The sequence below is a fragment of the Pangasianodon hypophthalmus genome, chromosome 6, assembly GCF_027358585.1.
Source record: "Pangasianodon hypophthalmus isolate fPanHyp1 chromosome 6, fPanHyp1.pri, whole genome shotgun sequence".
NCBI lineage: Eukaryota > Metazoa > Chordata > Actinopteri > Siluriformes > Pangasiidae > Pangasianodon > Pangasianodon hypophthalmus.
The window spans coordinates 12,977,105-12,994,194 of NC_069715.1; the positions used below are offsets into that span (position 1 = coordinate 12,977,105).

Consider the following 17,090-nt stretch of genomic DNA (forward strand, 5'->3'; position numbering starts at 1 on the left):
GTGCTTCCAAGGCTGCGCTGGACAAGAACTGTGATAAGATTCCTTTTGTTTTTGTTGCTTTGCCACATTCTTTTTTAAAAAAAAAGGTATTGGGTGTAGAAAAACATGTAACATGTATTCATGATTTCTCTAGCTGCTTCTTCCTCTTTTTCTCCTTTAATAAGTCAGGGATGTAGGCATACATATGTTAAAATGAAATTCCTTCTCCTGAGTTCTCCTAATCTGCTCCTTGGTCAGAGAAGGAAGGGAAGGAAGAAAGGAAAATGAAGGAAAGGAAAGGAAGGGAGGGAAGAAGGGAGAAGGAAGGGAGGGAGAAGGAAAGGGGAAGGAAGGGAGGGAGGGATAAGGAAAGGGGAAGGAAAAGGGAAGGAAGGAAGGAAGGAAGGAAAGAAATTAAGAAAGAAAGAAAGAAAGAAAGAAAGAAAAAGGCAGTTCAAATGAAAATAGACTAATCTTTCTCTGTGCCATGAAGGGCCTGTTAGTCTTATGCTGGATATAATGGAGGGTGTTAGCAGGGTTAGCAGGCGGGCTCCAAAAGTGCAAGCATATTCTGCTTGCTTTAACATTAGAAGAGTGCATGAAGCTTGGTCTGTGAGCTGTTAACCAGCACTTTCAGTAGCACTAGAAGCGCAAAGGTCACAGGTTCAGCAGTAGCCAAGCAGACCGTGGGAGCAGGAACAGAACATCTATTTACGTGGGCATTGCGTGTAGGTGATGGAAAAAAAAGATCATCACTGCATGATGGACTGCAAGGCAGTGGCCTGTAGAGAAGCTGAAGTGCATCAGATTATTAGACAACCAGATACTTATTAATCTTTATAGTTAGAATTGTTAACAATAAAAAGATTTTCACAGAATTAGTGATAAACAAGTATTGTAGATGACGTAATGAGAAAACGGACTGAGACACAGACATAGTAAAGTGGTGATGTTTAGCACAAATATCATGTGTCTTTACTGTAATTATTTTGGCAGCTGTTAGTAAAATATCTGCTTAGAAAAGAAACTCTATGTGGTGTAAACTCTGTAAATGGTACAAAAAAAAAATGAATAGTCTGGACCAACAACATCTGACAGACCTGTCTGTTCAGAAAGCTTCCCTTCTGGCATGAAGTGGTTCTGGATTTTGAGCTTCAAACCACTTTTAGCAAACATCCACCCGAATGTTCACATGTAACATCCACCAACTATACTTTTTTCCTAAAAATGTCTCAGAAAGTATTTCGATTAGATTAAATTAAGTCTGAGAGTTTTATTGACATTACAGCCATATACACAGTAAATGAAATAGCATTCTCCAAGGCCTTGGTGGAACAGAATTTGTGTAGAGAAACCTCACTCTTAATCCAGATCATCAAGGAAATTTTTGAAGTTTCTAAAGTGCAACTAAAATCAAATGTCCAATTTCTGACCATGCCTAAACATTTGCACTTATTCCCTGTAGTTTGTATTCCCTGTATTATGTTTCGTGTGACCAAAATGTGTCTCGTACAGTGAAAGGAAGGTGTCAGAGATGTGTGACTATCACACTGCAGCCCATAATGTCACTGCTGCTTTGCATGAACTTGGAGGACCAACTATGACCTGTTCACCCGCAGGCCAGCACATGAAATGGCACCCTCATTGTGTCACTCTCTATTACCATCTCTCTCTATGTCTCTTTCTTACACCCTGTGTGGCCAAACATTAGCGTCTAAATTGGTAGTCAGGATTATTCGCTTATTTATCGCAGTTACTCTAAAATGGATTTATTGCACTTTATCATTTTTTTATATATTATAGGCCTACATTCCTTAAAAGATGACTGCTCAGTAGTTGTTAATTTATCCTTTATTAATGGAGGCTTCATATTTTAAATGCTACATATAAAACAGTTAAATACAGTACAAATAAACAGGTGAATAAAATGTGGAGCTTGTAATTTAATGCCCCATATACAAAAAAAAAAAACAATATCATATTAAATGAATTATGGAAGCCAAAAGCTATCTATCTATCTATCTATCTATCTATCTATCTATCTATCCCTTTCTCTCCATCAATTTCTCTTTGTCTCACCATCTCTTTGTTCCTCTCTCATCTTTACTCTCCTCCCCTCCTCTCCTCTTCACCTGACAGGCTAGCTGTAGAGCCGCTGGCGTGATGCTGATGTTGGTACAGTAAGTAGGTGTGTAGTGTGGATCGTGACGGCTCGGGTTTGCACTCGACTCACAGTGGGTTGATAAACACTGCCTGAGGACAGAGTTGTCAGAGCTCAGCTTGAGCAGCGCTCACTTATAAACCTCCTTTAACAAAGACAACACCGCCTGTGGCTGAGACCATTTGATCCAGCTCCAACAAAAGGAGGTTCACACAGCATTGCCATGTGTGTGTGTGTGTGTGTGTGTGTGTGTGCAGTTATCCAGTCCAGTCAGGCTGATAATGCATTGTTGCCTAATGTGTCTAATACACAATAGTAATAATTTTAATGTAGGATAAGCTCCCAGTGTGCATGTAATACATTTAATGTTCATGAATTAACTTCCTTGATTATGGCTAATTTGAGATATTTTTAATAAATATTTGTATGCATGTGTGTACCAAAAGGTTGGCATTGACTTCACAGCTTCAAATGGGAACCCCAGGGAGCCGTCCTCACTACACTACATCAACCCGATGGGCAGCAATGAGTATCTCTCTGCCATCTGGGCCGTGGGACAGATCATACAGGACTATGACTCGTAAGTGCCTGTGCCACACAAAGTCATTTTATTCATTCCAAGAAGTGTTTCACTGAGTTTCCATGAGCATTGTCAATTGTTCAGTATTTAGACATTGTTGGTGTTGGTAGACATATGGTCACTGTTTTCTGTCCACAGAGATAAAATGTTTCCTGCACTCGGATTTGGTGCTCAACTCCCGCCTGACTGGAAGGTGAGAAAGTATCTGAGTGTATGTGTGTGTGTGTGTTTTTTTTTACTCATGTGAGAGTGAATTTGTGAGTGAAAATGTGTTTGGATGTTGGCACCAGTTCTGAGATGGAATTAAGGTGAGCGAGAGAAAATTGAATGGCAGGCAAGATTGGGGAAGCTTGATTTGAATTCAGAAATGGCAGAAATGGAGAGATGAACAAAATGTGTAATACATGCATATCCCAGTGATTATGCAACTGTCATCCCATCTGGGTTGCCATGGCACTGGAGTGATGAAAAAGACAAGCGAGAGAGAGAAAGTGAAGAGAGAAATAGAGGCATGTGTTGTGTTTTCTTTTTTTAAAGAGAAGAGTTCTAGATGAGAGAAAAAAAATACACTGGTTCATCCCACAATGTAAGGAGGAAATAAATTGTTTTAAAAATGGAAGGATGTTGGAAGCCATCTAGTCTAAATGGAGAATTGGAGTATTATAATCATGCTTCATCCTAATCAGTATACACTGGGCCTTAAGGGCTCTTAAAGTGTTTATGCTGTTATAAAAGTGTTGGTCTTTGTCTGCTAATATTACAGGTGTCCCATGAATTTGCTATCAACTTTGACCCTACCAATCCATTTTGCACAGGTGAGACAATCCTTTCCTTCTGGTACACTATCACTTTTTGGTACAAATGTATGCCTCAGATCAGGACATGAGAACTGGTGAATTCTTCATACTATAATCTTCTTTATGTAGATGTAATGAGGGGTAATGGTTTTTGTTGTGTGCAGGTGTTGAGGGCATTGTTCAGGCGTATTCCGCCTGTTTACCTCACATCCGCTTTTATGGACCAACTAACTTCGCCCCCATAATCAACCATGTGGCGCGCTTCGCCTCACAGGCCCTGCAACAGGACACAGCAGCGGTGAGAGCAACATTTTGCAACATTCTTACAGAAACAGCTACATGGTACAGAAATGCTTCTGTACGAGTTGCTACTATTGCTGTATAATTTATTATTACCATTACTTTTGACTAGATTGGTACAATGAGACCTCATTTATTTCAGCTTAAAAATAGAATGGACTTAATTTGGCACTGGCAGTTTAATCATTATTATGAGCACAAGACATTAACGATTACTCCTTCACTTGCATGAAAGGACTCTTATAGTGAGTCAAAAGATGTGTGTGATATAAATATTTAAATGTTCTTCAATGGTTAAAAACTTAATTATTTTTATGGAATCCTATTACGTATCTTGTCTTGGCTGCAGAATTCCTGCCTTTTTCAGAACATGAGCAGAAACTGCAATGGATCCACACCCACCTTCTGTAAATCCCTTCAGAAACAGTTTCCACCCGCCTCTGCTGGTGGAACAGTGTTTCTCTTTGTGTTACTCCAAGCTCTGCCAAGTGGGTCTGTGAAAAGTGGGCAGTGTGCTAGGTGACTGCGACATGTGCAGAAATGTGTAACCAAACTTCGAGAGCAGAGCCTAGCCTAATGAAAACAATGTGGCTCTGTTGATCCAGCTAGACCATCAGCTTTTCACCGGTCAAACTCGGCTTGCTGTGCGGGCTCAGAGTGAATGTGTGCACTGTCAGCTTCAGCTTTACTAGAGGGTTTAAGTATCCATTCTAAAGAATGGGCTCTTTGACAGTCTTATTAAGCTGTCTTGCTAATATTTCTTGTAGTCTTGTTTTGAAATCTTTGCTTAAACTAGTGCACCATATGGTTCTAATGTGACAGTGCTTTGCATTTGAAGTGTTGTCCTTTGTACCTCATTACATTGTACTTGAAATCGTAGGGCATTTTCTACATTTATTGTAAAAGAGTAAAAGTAATTGTACAACAGCTCCTCAGTGGTTTCTTGGCCATTTATAATTTTTTAACACCATTCATAATTTAGCAAAGTCCTATCTATTTTTGTAGTTCATGAATTAGATACCTAAATATTTTTTATTATTTATTTCTTTTATTATTTAGTAATTATTTATTCTAGATATGGCATTTTGTGGCATTTTTTCAACATGAAGACCAAAGATGTTTCATTGTCAAGAAAATATCCCAGAGTAAGCCTGAGAAGGATTTAATCCGAGACATGGCAAAAGCACGAGGTCTGTTATAATCAACTGTCTGGCATGTTGTTAGGAAACAAGAATGTACTCCTGAGCTTAGCAAAAAACAACTTGGTAGACAACAGTAGCTGACTGTCAGGTGGCAGAAACTGCTGCAGTTGCTGGTAATGCTTTTATTAAAGATGGCAAATAGCAGACAGATCCAAAAAAAAAAAAAAAACCCACGTAGCTTAATCATTGTCAGAAACAGGCAGAAGGTCTGGTGATTACAAACATGATATCCAAGGCAGAGACGAAATCACATAAACAAGGAAACAAAAACCAGGAGCATAAACACAGGCAAGAAGGCTTGGTGCGTCAGTTGTAGAACAGAGCTGAGCAGATACTTCGCAATGAGCGAAAGTTCAAAGCCTCTATTTATAGGGTGTGTGGATGATTGAAACCACGTGTGCTGTATCGGAAATCAGGTGAACGTGAATGTGTCAATGTGTAACGTGGCTGGGTGCTGTAGTCTGTGGCAGCCATATTTTTCGGCTGTGGCGTGTTTCCGGGAAATGGCGTTCAACACTGATTGCAGCGTTGACATGACACTGATGACTGAAGACTACATTCAAAAACAGAAAAACAGGTCACCCCTATATATTGGTAAACATGTCAAAGACTACAATAAGGATCATAATTCAGCATGACCATAGGACAAAAATATTGGCATGAGCAAAACGAGAAAAAGAGAAAACAGCTCAAGATGCAAAGTATACATCCCCATCTGTGAAACATGGTGGCGTGAGCATATATGACTGGCACTGGAATTGACTCACTTGTCCTTAGGACTGCAGATAGCAGCAGGATGAATTCTGAAACGTACATAAGCATCTCAACTGTTAAGATCCAACCAAATGCCTCAAGACTTAGTAGATGTATCTTTTGTCTTGTAGACAAGCTATAAACTGATTCATGCTGCAAAGGTAGCTGTGGAGTTGGGCCAGAGCTAAAAATGGTTTGCTCTTGAGTAACCAAGTCTAATACTTGCATTTCACTTGTTAAAGATAAGATAACTAGGAACTAAAAATGGTTTGTAGTACAGTCCTGCCTAAGCATAGATGGAGACAATATCCAGAATCTTGTGATATTTTTGGGTCACAGACTTCAAATTGAAATAGAGGACTATTTTTTAAAAGAAACTGATTCTTATATGGTTCAGTTAAAGCTACAGTGCACTGGGTATTTGTGTGAAAAAAAAAAAAGAATGAGAATGTTATAACATAAAAAATACTGTTATAATATGATGTCCCTGAGTTGCTGTGAGTAGCCCTGATAATATTGTAAATATTCAGGTGTGTCGAGTCGCAACTAGTGGGAAATTAACCTTAACCATCATCATGTCCCAACTGAAAGAACTCTGGCTACATGGTGACTGACAGGAACCACAGCCAATCACAAGTGACAGAGAGTTGGAGAGCATGAGAATGTAAACCAACTAAATAGGATAAGAAGCAAATGAATTCATTGGTGATGGAGTTTTAGCTTTTTCCTGCTGAATAGGAATAGGCATCTGTTTGTTCTGTAATTTGGTGGGAAGCTAGTGAATGATAGCCAATTTATCCTCATTGGGGGTGTGTCAGTAGTGGTTTCTGCTTGCTTTATTCTGTGTATTTTATCTGCAAATACATTTGTATTTTATTCTCCAACCTGTTTTAGCTAGCATGCTAACATAGGTCAGTTGGTGGCTAACAGGTGTTTGGTGTGTTTTTCTGTAATTTATGCAGTTAAAAGCTGGTAAGGAGAGCGAGACTATTGCTAGCTTTTAGTGTGTGTAATTTTTGTATATCTGATGTGTTAATCGACTGATAAAACTATAAAGAATAACTATGAAGTTAATGTTATAAATATAGTATTTACATACCACTGAACATATGAGACATTTTACACCTAGTGTGTCCGATTTGACCTCAAACCCTTTTGTAAATCATGATCTTTAAATCACAGAATTGTCAGGTAGAACTTTATAATTCCAAGGTCTCAACTTGTTGATGCATTAATGCAGTTTTGTTTTATTTCAAGCCCAGTATGCTGGAGTACAGATCAAACTGTACAAAATATACAAAATCAGCTCCTCCCTTCCTACTAAATGTGGTTGTGTTTGCTGTCTTACTCCAGAACCAAGCCCTAGATCGGCAGCTCCTAATTGCTTTGCAAGAAATCCCACAAAATGCGTCTGGGGTTGTCAGTTCAAAGTCTGCTGAGCCACTTTGAACAGACACAGCGCTCACAGTTTCTCCTGGTCTTATTATCAGCCCAGCTGAAAACAGCCATTAAATTTCCTTTTCAATTAAAGATATTTATAGTGGCTGATTCAGTGAACAAATGTTCTCTCTTTTTCTCCACCGTTAGTGGGTTTTAATGACTAATGAGGCAGAGCCCTCGGGTTGCTTTGTTTGCTGGCCAGTCGCTTTGGCTGCCTTATACGAGCCGAGACAGGGGTGTATTTTTTATTACAGCAAGAATACAGGTAGACGGTGTGAGGGTTCTGATTATGTTTCTGAATACTGAGCCACTCACACAGCAGTTAGTATAGAGAGATCGGAATGAGGGAATGTAATCAACTGTCCAATACTGATCAGTACAGGTCAACATGAAATAATAATTCTGGCCAGTAAGACACAAACAGCTGGAGTGTCATTCTGAAAATTTCAAAGCACATTAAAAGTGTTATTTCCAGAATATGCAGTGGACACATGATTTTGCATGCATACATTGGGTCAGCAACAGCAATTCCCAAGTGTGTATATAATATAAGATGGCCTCTCACTGTCTAAACACAGAGACAAACACATACACTGTAACCAGTGTGTTTTTGCTTGGTAGGAGGACATAATAGTTATCATTTAACCTCCTTCAAGAGGGCCTTGGAGCTTTTTGTCCCTAATTGTACCCTGCCACCTACAAGAGATAAAAATGGAGAGAGCAAGCAAGAGCGAGATAGATATGAATTGTCCCCAACAGAAGGCGAATAGTGCTGTAATTTTTGTAGTGAAGTAAACAAAAGCAGGAAACAGACAAATGATATTTTAACATAATTTTCACCAGACTGTATAAATTGTTACTGGACTGTAATACATTGGTATTATATAATACACTGTAATTGAAAGGATTATCTCACCATATCTGTGATCTAAAAATGCTTTTAGGTTATAGTTCTGTCTTTAGCAAGTCAGATTAGGATTTATCAGACGAGTTTCCTTACGTGATATATTACAGGTTCTTTCCCAACACCTGGTATTACACAGTGATTCATTTTTAGCATTGCATTAAATATTACACAGTCTCATTCCTGAGCACTGACTTTGACTGAGCCAAACCTTTAACTGCATGCATCTGTACACTCTGTCTTCCTCAGTGCGTATATCGTAGTGGAACTGAGATAATGAGACACTAATGAGCGTGTTTCTTGCACATTAAAGGCCTGGAGTTCAGAGAAGCCGCAGTAGGGCATAGGGGTGGGGGGGCAGGAAGTTCACTTTGTGTGTGCTTGTGTGAATGGTCCTCTGTATGTCTGCTTTCAGTTTGTATTATGCATGCATAGATGTAGTGTATGTTTTTGTCCTCTACATTTATGCTTCTATATGTTTTGAAAGGGGACAAAGATGCTGGTAGTCATGCTGCAGCTCAGAGACCATAGTGGGCAGAAACATGGGTGGGAGAGTGGTCGTGTAAATCACTTGGAATGATCACTTGCATGATAGATGATAAACTAGGTCCAAAAGCGAATGGAAATTGTTTCTGAAATGTTTTTTTAGTTCTTATTTATCATGTCTCACAGAAAAGATATGCTTCTAGTCACAGGTAATTTCTTACATTTCTAAAGAGTACAGAGGATGCTTGACTTCCCCTAAATTTTTTTTTTTAAATGTGGCAATGAACTGTTTCTATATTAAATTTAAAAAATGTGTCTATATTCCTCATCACTCTTGGTGAAATTCAATATTTTAGCACATCGAATTATCAAATATATCACCGCAATATCATGCTGTTTGCTTGTTTAATGTAAACTGTTTTCGGTGGACAGCACAGCCTGCATGAAAATGTCCTTTGAAGCCCATGACACATCTCCGATAGAAACAAATTGAACCTTGGCTTCTATAGGCTTTAATGGGTGGAAAGATTAATGCTCATTGGACAACAGGCTTTTAATACATCATGCTTGGACACCGTGCATCTTTGGGGGTGAATGGGAGTGGGTGGGTTTTGCATCTAAACATTTATTGGTGCTCTTCGCTTGTCCCGCCTGAACGCATGGCTTCTCCATATCATGGTTAGGAGATCTCTCGTAACTGCCAATCACTGAAACCTTAATGATCGTGACTGATATCTCAAACCTAAACATATCAGTACCAGTCAGACTTGCAGAGGGCTCAGAGCTGCAGTAGTGGTCAGTAGCCTAATCCATAACAGATTTACACAAGTAGTATAGCTTGTTATTTTATCTTTTGTAGTTGGTAAATATTGTAAATAACTTTTACGTATAAAGTTATGTTTGATTATTTGTGTTCCTTGAATTGTAGCTAGCTAGGTAGCGGTCTATCTGCTTTATAGTGTGACATGACAGACAATACTAATTTTTTCGACCTGATTTTGAAAAGGCTTTTGATGCTCTTACTTATGAGGAGAGACTGAGAATTAAACACAAGGCCAGAAAACACACACATATATAGATATATACTTCAATAACAAACTCCTGTGCTTCCCCTATTTTAAAAACCACCAGCTGCCACTGCTTATAGTGTTTAAAAATGTCCCACAATCACTGAATAATTGATGCTTTGGAATCTTTTTAAATTTAAATGGTGATATGGTTTTCATCACCTACGTACTGTCTTCACTAGATGCTGTTAAAAGGAAAAAGAAAGTAAACCAAGGAACTCGATCATGCAGGTCGATTAAATTGGCTATTATAATCACACATACAACTGATATAAGCCTCATTTTATATTTAAAAATATATCATAGGTTATTTTGTTGTTATGAATTAAGTGTTATTTTTCTACAATTCTTTCAGATTAGGCTTCTCCTGACAGCATATGTAAAAGATTTTTAATGAAGTGCACTTTCAAAAAGCGGTGGCAGTGGCATAGCCAGGAATTCATTATGTTGAAAGAAATCTCCATGTGAGCTGCACAATGAAACTAACAACAATTCATTTCAGCTTCTAAAATTTCAGCTCATAAAACCAGACCTTTTTCTCCTCCTGCAGTAAAACCTCTAGTATTTCGTCGGCCATCACCTCGATATCCCTCAGCTCAGAGAGCGATGTTTCCATGGATACGGGAAGGGATACAGAAAAACTATGAAAACATTTGGGTAGAAATTTTTTATTAAAGTCAAGACACTGAGTTGCTGATTGTTCAGCATAGCTAGCGGCTAGTAGCTTTCAATCAGAAACAAAAAAAATACTGATTAGTCCTGTTTACCAGGTAATTCTGTTTCGCACTATAACAGCTGGTAGCCAATGTATTAAACAAATTAAGTGATGCATTTGTAATGATGACTTTGTTGACCTTTTACATGCATCATTACAGTGCAATTACTGTGCAGAACAATGTTATTTGACATGTATATAAACATTTGCACTATATGTGTTATGTTATGTTATGTTATCCATTCAAAAATAACCATTTGGAACTGTAATACAATATGTCAGGGGATTCAAACCCAAAATTCACCCCCCAGCTATGCCTCTGAGTGCTGGGGACATGTCCACAGCATGCCCAGAGCATGTCACACCTATGACAAGTACGCGTGGAGCAGGAAAGCTGCTTGCCTATTTATGTTGTGTCCTGAGGACAGTAGGGAAGCTTGAATCGGTGCCTGTGGGATCTGTTGCTCACCACTTCCCAGCATCACATTATTCCCTAAGGGCAGGGAAGCATGGCCTTGGCCCTTTCTGCTGTTTTTTCCCCCACATGACCACATTGCACTGCATTGCACAAGACAGCCTTTTATTTAGCCACTTTGTTGTGATAAAAAAGAGGTCATTTCCTTTCATTTTTAGAATAATGATAATGCCAGCCATAGAATGAGGCAACAAAACATTACATTTCATTAGACAGTGTACAAGGTTCTCATCCCATTTGCCCCACTGGATCCTTTAATTTTAGGCAACTGTCCAAGTTGATAGAGGAGTACGATCTGTCGTGACATTTCTGCGTGGGTGGTGTAGGGCTGTATTTCAGGGCCCTTGCTGTTGTAGTGCTCCAGGACACTGATGAGCAAATCCAGTATGTCAGTGCAGCAGCAGCAGTTGTACAGCTGGAAAACAGATTCATTATCCCAGCATGCTGAGCAGAGACAAAGCTCTGTGCTAAATCAAAGTGTCGAGGAAGCGCTACTGTGGAAAGCAGCAGGAGGAGGAAAAAGTGACAGTGTAAAGTCCCCTCTAGCACTTACACCCTCCCTCACGCTCTGCCTGCTGGTGTGTGAGTATGGGATGTTTCATCATGTGCCTCCCCACACACTTTCATATCTTATAACTTTTTTAAAGCAGGGTTATGGTGCTGGATTGAATGTTGTGATTACCAATTTAGCTTGTAATTTTAATTGGATTCAGCATCTGCTTGGACAAACAGCTAGTGCCTAAAGGTTTGCAAGGTTCTGGTATTCGGCTGAATTTAGTTCTGATATATGAGTTTACTTTGTGCTTTGCGAGGCCTCTTATAGAGGTAGAGGTACATTTCAACAACAGGTAGTCAGGCAGTCAGTCATACAAACATTATATATTAAAGTGTTAAAGACAAACACACAATCATAAATCACATTGTATATCATTCTTATTAAAATTTAGATGGAAAAGAAATATTTCCTGTCACTTAGAACAGTCTTTTAAGTGCTGTCCCATAAATGGTGGTATTTCATGTACCTTCCATGTGTCATTTCACTGTTAAAGCACACAAGGCTTTGCCATAGAGCTTAGAAGTGGTACGTCAGAAGGAAAAATTGTCCAAACAAAACAAAACAAAACAAATATAGCACTATTCAGAAAGCAGATATATTAATATTACATTCCCTATAATCCACATCTGACATTCATACCAATGTATATATACATTCACTTCCTGTCATTTTAGTGAAAGAGTCAGAAAAGTGACAGAATTACAAGAAAATGGAGAACATTTTCTTGTGAGACTGCATGAAGGACAGTGTGTGTGTGTAAGGGACATGTGTGTAAGGGTGCTTTTACACTTGGAAAAAAGCAATGGCCAGAGCACCTTTTGTGCTGATATAAAAAAGCAGCTTACAAGACGTGCACACTGTAACCATAACAACACTCTTACTGGTTCTAGCTTGTATTCGCTAACTAATCAGCTTGCAAATAACCTCCTCATCACCAGAGTTAAACCCATCTTTATTTAATCCTTATTACTGCAACTACTGTTTCTACTTCTACTGCTATTGCAACTAACACTACTACTAATAATTATTATTCTTACTATTATATCTAATCTAGATTAGACTGGTTAGTTAGCTGATACTAACTAGGACTGATAAGAGCGTTGTTATGGTTACAGTGTGTGTCACGTGAGCCACTTTTTTCCCCCATTTTAGCACAAAAGGTGTTCCAGTTAGCACTTTTTCTGTGAAAAAAAATGTGAAAAAGTGTGAAAGCACACTAATTTGTCTGTTGCACATCAGTGTTATTACTAGCCTCCTCCTGATGGATTGTTTGACATTCAGTGAGAAACATGAAGTTTTTACTATGTGGAAAACTTATTGTCATGTTTAATTGATCAAAGTTTCACATGGTCAAGTCTAATGGTAAAACAAGTATACACAAATTCCACTGACAGTTTCTTTATTCAGAAGTTTCGTCTTTGGTCAAGGTGTGTATACGTTTCATAACATTTTAACAGCCTGAAAAATGCTTCATTTAGAGTTAAATAATCAAAATCATTATCATCAGTATTTATAGCACGTATAAGTAGTAATATAAATAGCAGACAACTAGAACAGTTGCTCGCACAGGAACCTCGTACTAAAATATAATAAATGCAGTTTAGTGTCATGTGAATCAAAATGCTCCGATGTGGATGTTCAACAGCTCATTAGTCCTTCGGTTGAGTAACCAGCATTTGCACACAAGAGACGCCACCAACAGCTGCCTTAGATGTGGGGTTTTGGGCAGATGGGCTATTTATCACACATTTTCTGAGGTTATATAAACACACCAGACATGATTTCATTCACTTTGGTAGTCTACTTTTCAGAATTTGTCTGTTGTTCAGGATCGAAACTTGGCTAGTATATTTTTAGAAATAAAAGCTTTAATTACGTCTTACTTCAGCTAAGTCTAACCTTTTTATGCTGTGTAATGAATAAAAACTTAGCCATAAATATAAGTCACTTAACTCAGCTTCATTGTAATGTGTTTTTTCCCCTTTCCATATATAGTTCTTTCCTCAGATTTTAATAACCTGCTGAATGCTTACTCTTTACTCCAGCACTATTGCAACACCTGCATAAATTTGGGGTATTTTGTATAAATTAAATGTATCTAATGGTAAATTGGTGCTGTATGCATAAGATATGTAAATGAGAGTCAAATGAAATTGCGAGTTCAAATCGTGATGATGCCACACCCATCTGTTGGGAGCCAAGGAAGCAAGACTGGTTGTGCTCTCTGGGTGGGAGATGTTGGTGTACACTCTCCCTTGTTAAGCACAGTAATGCTGGCCAATCATGGGCATCTGTGAACTCTTGTATGCGGAAGAGGGCACATGGTGCTTTCCTCGGAGTGTGTTACGCTGCCCTGTGATGCAGCAGTTTGAAAAGATGGTGTTGGCTGGCTTTGCATGTCACAGAGGAAGCATGTGTTAGCCCTCACTCTCCCTGGTTGACAGCTTTCATGTGATAGGTGAGAGCTGGCTAGTAGGTGGGAATTGATTTCTAAATTAGGGAGAAATATTTGTGTCCATATTTGAGCTCAAATCTTGTTTTGATTCTGATTTGGTTTCATGAATCAGATGCAGATTTGTTTGCATGCCATTCCATGTGCTCAAATTTGCATTTATTTCTATGCAACCTTAGTGAATAAAGAACATTCTGCTTGGATTTGCCTTTAAAGAAGAAATTTTGAATTTGTGTCAGAATGAAATGCAATCGTCTCAGAGGTACTGCATTACACTGTGCAGTGCTTCAAACATGGGCGAACTAAATCATTTACATTTCTGTCAGAACAGTGCAGCAGTTGTACCACAATGAAATGACAAAAAGATACAAAAAGTAATGTCAGATCTACATTTATAAGCTACACCAAGCAAGCTAAATTAATGAAAAATCAAGAATGAGATGCCAGTAAGCCCTGTATACTGCAAATATCCAGTTTCAAGCTTTCTGTAAAGGATATTACAGTAAATCATTAAGCAAAGACACCAGCAATGACACATCCTCAGCTAAATTGACTCTTGTCTCTGTGTGGTGTCCTAAATGATTTTATTGTCAACAGCTTGCTAAATAGCAGCACTTATGCCAGAGATTACTGACAGATTGTTAATGTACACTATGGTACAGACCACCAGCAGAGTAACTCCAGAGTTTTAACAATGGGAAGTCGTTCAGAAAAACCTTTGGCTCAGCCACTTTGTCAGTCTGACAAAAATACATCACTATATTAGTGTATGACAGTTAATTATTATATAATTTATATAAATAATATAAATTATACATGTAAATTTTAAATATAAATATTAAAGAAAAATGTAGGTTTCAGTGTAAATTTTTCACATTACTTTTTAATGCAAACAATATATTTATATAAATTATTATTATTATTATTATTATTATTATTATTACTAGTAGTAGTAGTAGTAGTAGTAGTAAATTAATTTGGAAATAATAAATCTAATTCTAAATAAATATATAAATATAAATGGCAATGTTAAATGTATATTATTAAATTTAGCCATGATATTTGTGTGTGTGGGTGTGTGAAAACATGGCCCTGCTCTCTCATGCCTGTCAATCACAGTGACTGGGTGCCAGTCATTGGGTGTCTGTGATCTCATGTATGTGGAAGAGGGTAGATAGCACTTTCCTCTAAGTGTGTTAAGCTTCCTCATGAAGTAGCATGAGCAGCAGTTGGAAAAGATGCAGTTGGCTGGCTTCATGACCATGTAGAAGAATCATGTGGTGGATTTCACTGCCTAGGACTGTGAGGCATACTAACCATACATGCTCTAATAACACACAAGCATAAGAATATCCATAAACCATACATATTGTATTATTATTATTATTTTTTTAATCAGAAAATTGTACTGTGGAGTACTGTACTTTTAAACACATAAGTAGTAATATATTCCTTTACGGTAGTTTTGCATAAATTGTTTATTGTAAACATTATGACAATTTTTTATTTATTTATTGTCTACTGCCATAAGTGGACCTTTTATACCTTTATTTATCTCATGCCACATTGCTCTCTTCTTTCTGTGAACTGCAGCAATACTTCACGTTGCTGATTATTACCGATGGCGTGATCAGTGACATGGACGAGACGCGCCACGCGATAGTACAAGCTGCCAAACTGCCTATGTCCATCATTATTATTGGAGTGGGCAATGCCGACTTTGCAGCAATGGAGTTTCTGGATGGAGACAGCAGCGTATTACGTTCCTACACTGGAGAAGAGGCGGTCAGGGACATAGTGCAGTTTGTCCCATTCAGGGACTTCCGCAATGTGAGTATTCAGTCTCTTTTTCTGGTGAAATTTCTCTCTGTATTGGTCTCAACAAGCTCTTCCATCCCTGGTACTGTTATGTAAGGACACATTTTCGCACACAGCTTTTATGCACAGAGCTACATTATTGTTGCTGAGACAGGTCACAGGTCGCTGCGCTATGGTGTTACGCTGTCAATATTACAGCATGTAATTTGACCTCAAGGTTTTAGCTTACTCATTTAATCAATACAGTGGGCGCTATGAGGCTGCGTGTGGTGGCTCGGTGTTCTGGATCAGCTCCAGAGCTTTGTGTGGGAGTGGGAGTGGGTGTTTTACAGAACATGTGACTTCCACAACAGTGTGAGAGAGCGCACACAATGCTCCCTGAGGCATTCTTTGCTACAAATTGAAATTCATTTCAAGTACTGAGCGCATTCACCACTTCATTACCCAATCAGTGCATCTGCCTCAGTGATAGGGTGATCACTGCTTCAGGAAGATAATGAGCAATCCTTATTTCTGGCATGGCATCAGCTGACTGCACTGTATGTTTGTGTTTGCTTTTCTCACAGGCTCCGAAGGAAACTTTAGCCAAATCAGTATTGGCCGAGCTGCCTCAACAGGTTACCCAGTATTTCAAACAGAGGAACCTGTCGCCTAGAAACACGATGCCGGAGTGAAAGTTTGAAGCGTGGAGTTCACACTGCATGTTGCCAAAATCTACTTACTGTTTACAAAAAAAAAAAAAAAAAAAAAAATCCTTGACCATTCTGATGGACAAAGCGCATGCCTTTCTATAAATAATTGTTTTTAATAAATAAATGTTTTTATTTATTGGTTTTACATATGCCAAGTTCTAAAACAAGATGCAATGTAAGGTTGTGTGTGTGTCAGACACTAACTCCTCTAATGCAGGGGTTCTCAACTCCAATCCTCAGACAAACGGGAGCAGCTCATAACCAAGCAGAGTGTGTTGGAAAAAGAGAACCTTCAAACTCAAAAGGCACTGAGAACTAGAGATGAGGAACCCCTGCTAAATATTCATAGAGGGGCTGAGAACCTTTGAATGTATATTATATGTTTTAAGAGATATTATCTTTCATATTTGTAATCTTTTCTGTAGTGCTTTGTAATTTGTCAGTTGTATAGTACCATGGTCAAGGTGATGTTTTTTGCTTTTATACAGTTTGGTCAGTCTTTTTTGTTACAGTACTCAGGTCAATAAATTTCACTTGAGGTGTTGCTAGCAGTGAAACGTGTCCACATGTTATATGTGCATCCTTAAAGAGGTTTTTAACCTGCAAACTATTGTTATAGAATATTTAATGGAGTATGCGGAGCTTGTGTCTGCAATTAGTGAGGTTTAAATTATTATGATTAAATGTACTTGATTAAAGTGACATTCATTTTA

General features: G+C 38.3%; 1 protein-coding gene across 3 annotated transcripts in view; it reads left to right on the forward strand.

Annotated features, from left to right (window-relative positions):
• Positions 1-16,934, forward strand: part of cpne2 (copine II) — a 39,630-nt gene extending 22,696 nt beyond the window's left edge. For all 3 annotated transcript variants that reach the window (XM_026927407.3, XM_034305396.2, XM_034305397.2), the window contains exons 11-16: positions 2,587-2,720; positions 2,859-2,913; positions 3,484-3,535; positions 3,682-3,815; positions 15,461-15,697; positions 16,252-16,934. In XM_026927407.3, the coding sequence (XP_026783208.1) occupies positions 2,587-2,720; positions 2,859-2,913; positions 3,484-3,535; positions 3,682-3,815; positions 15,461-15,697; positions 16,252-16,359 (720 nt within the window). In that variant the 3' untranslated portion in view covers positions 16,360-16,934. The remainder of the gene's footprint in view (positions 1-2,586; positions 2,721-2,858; positions 2,914-3,483; positions 3,536-3,681; positions 3,816-15,460; positions 15,698-16,251) is intronic.
• The last annotated feature ends 156 nt before the right edge of the window (positions 16,935-17,090 follow it).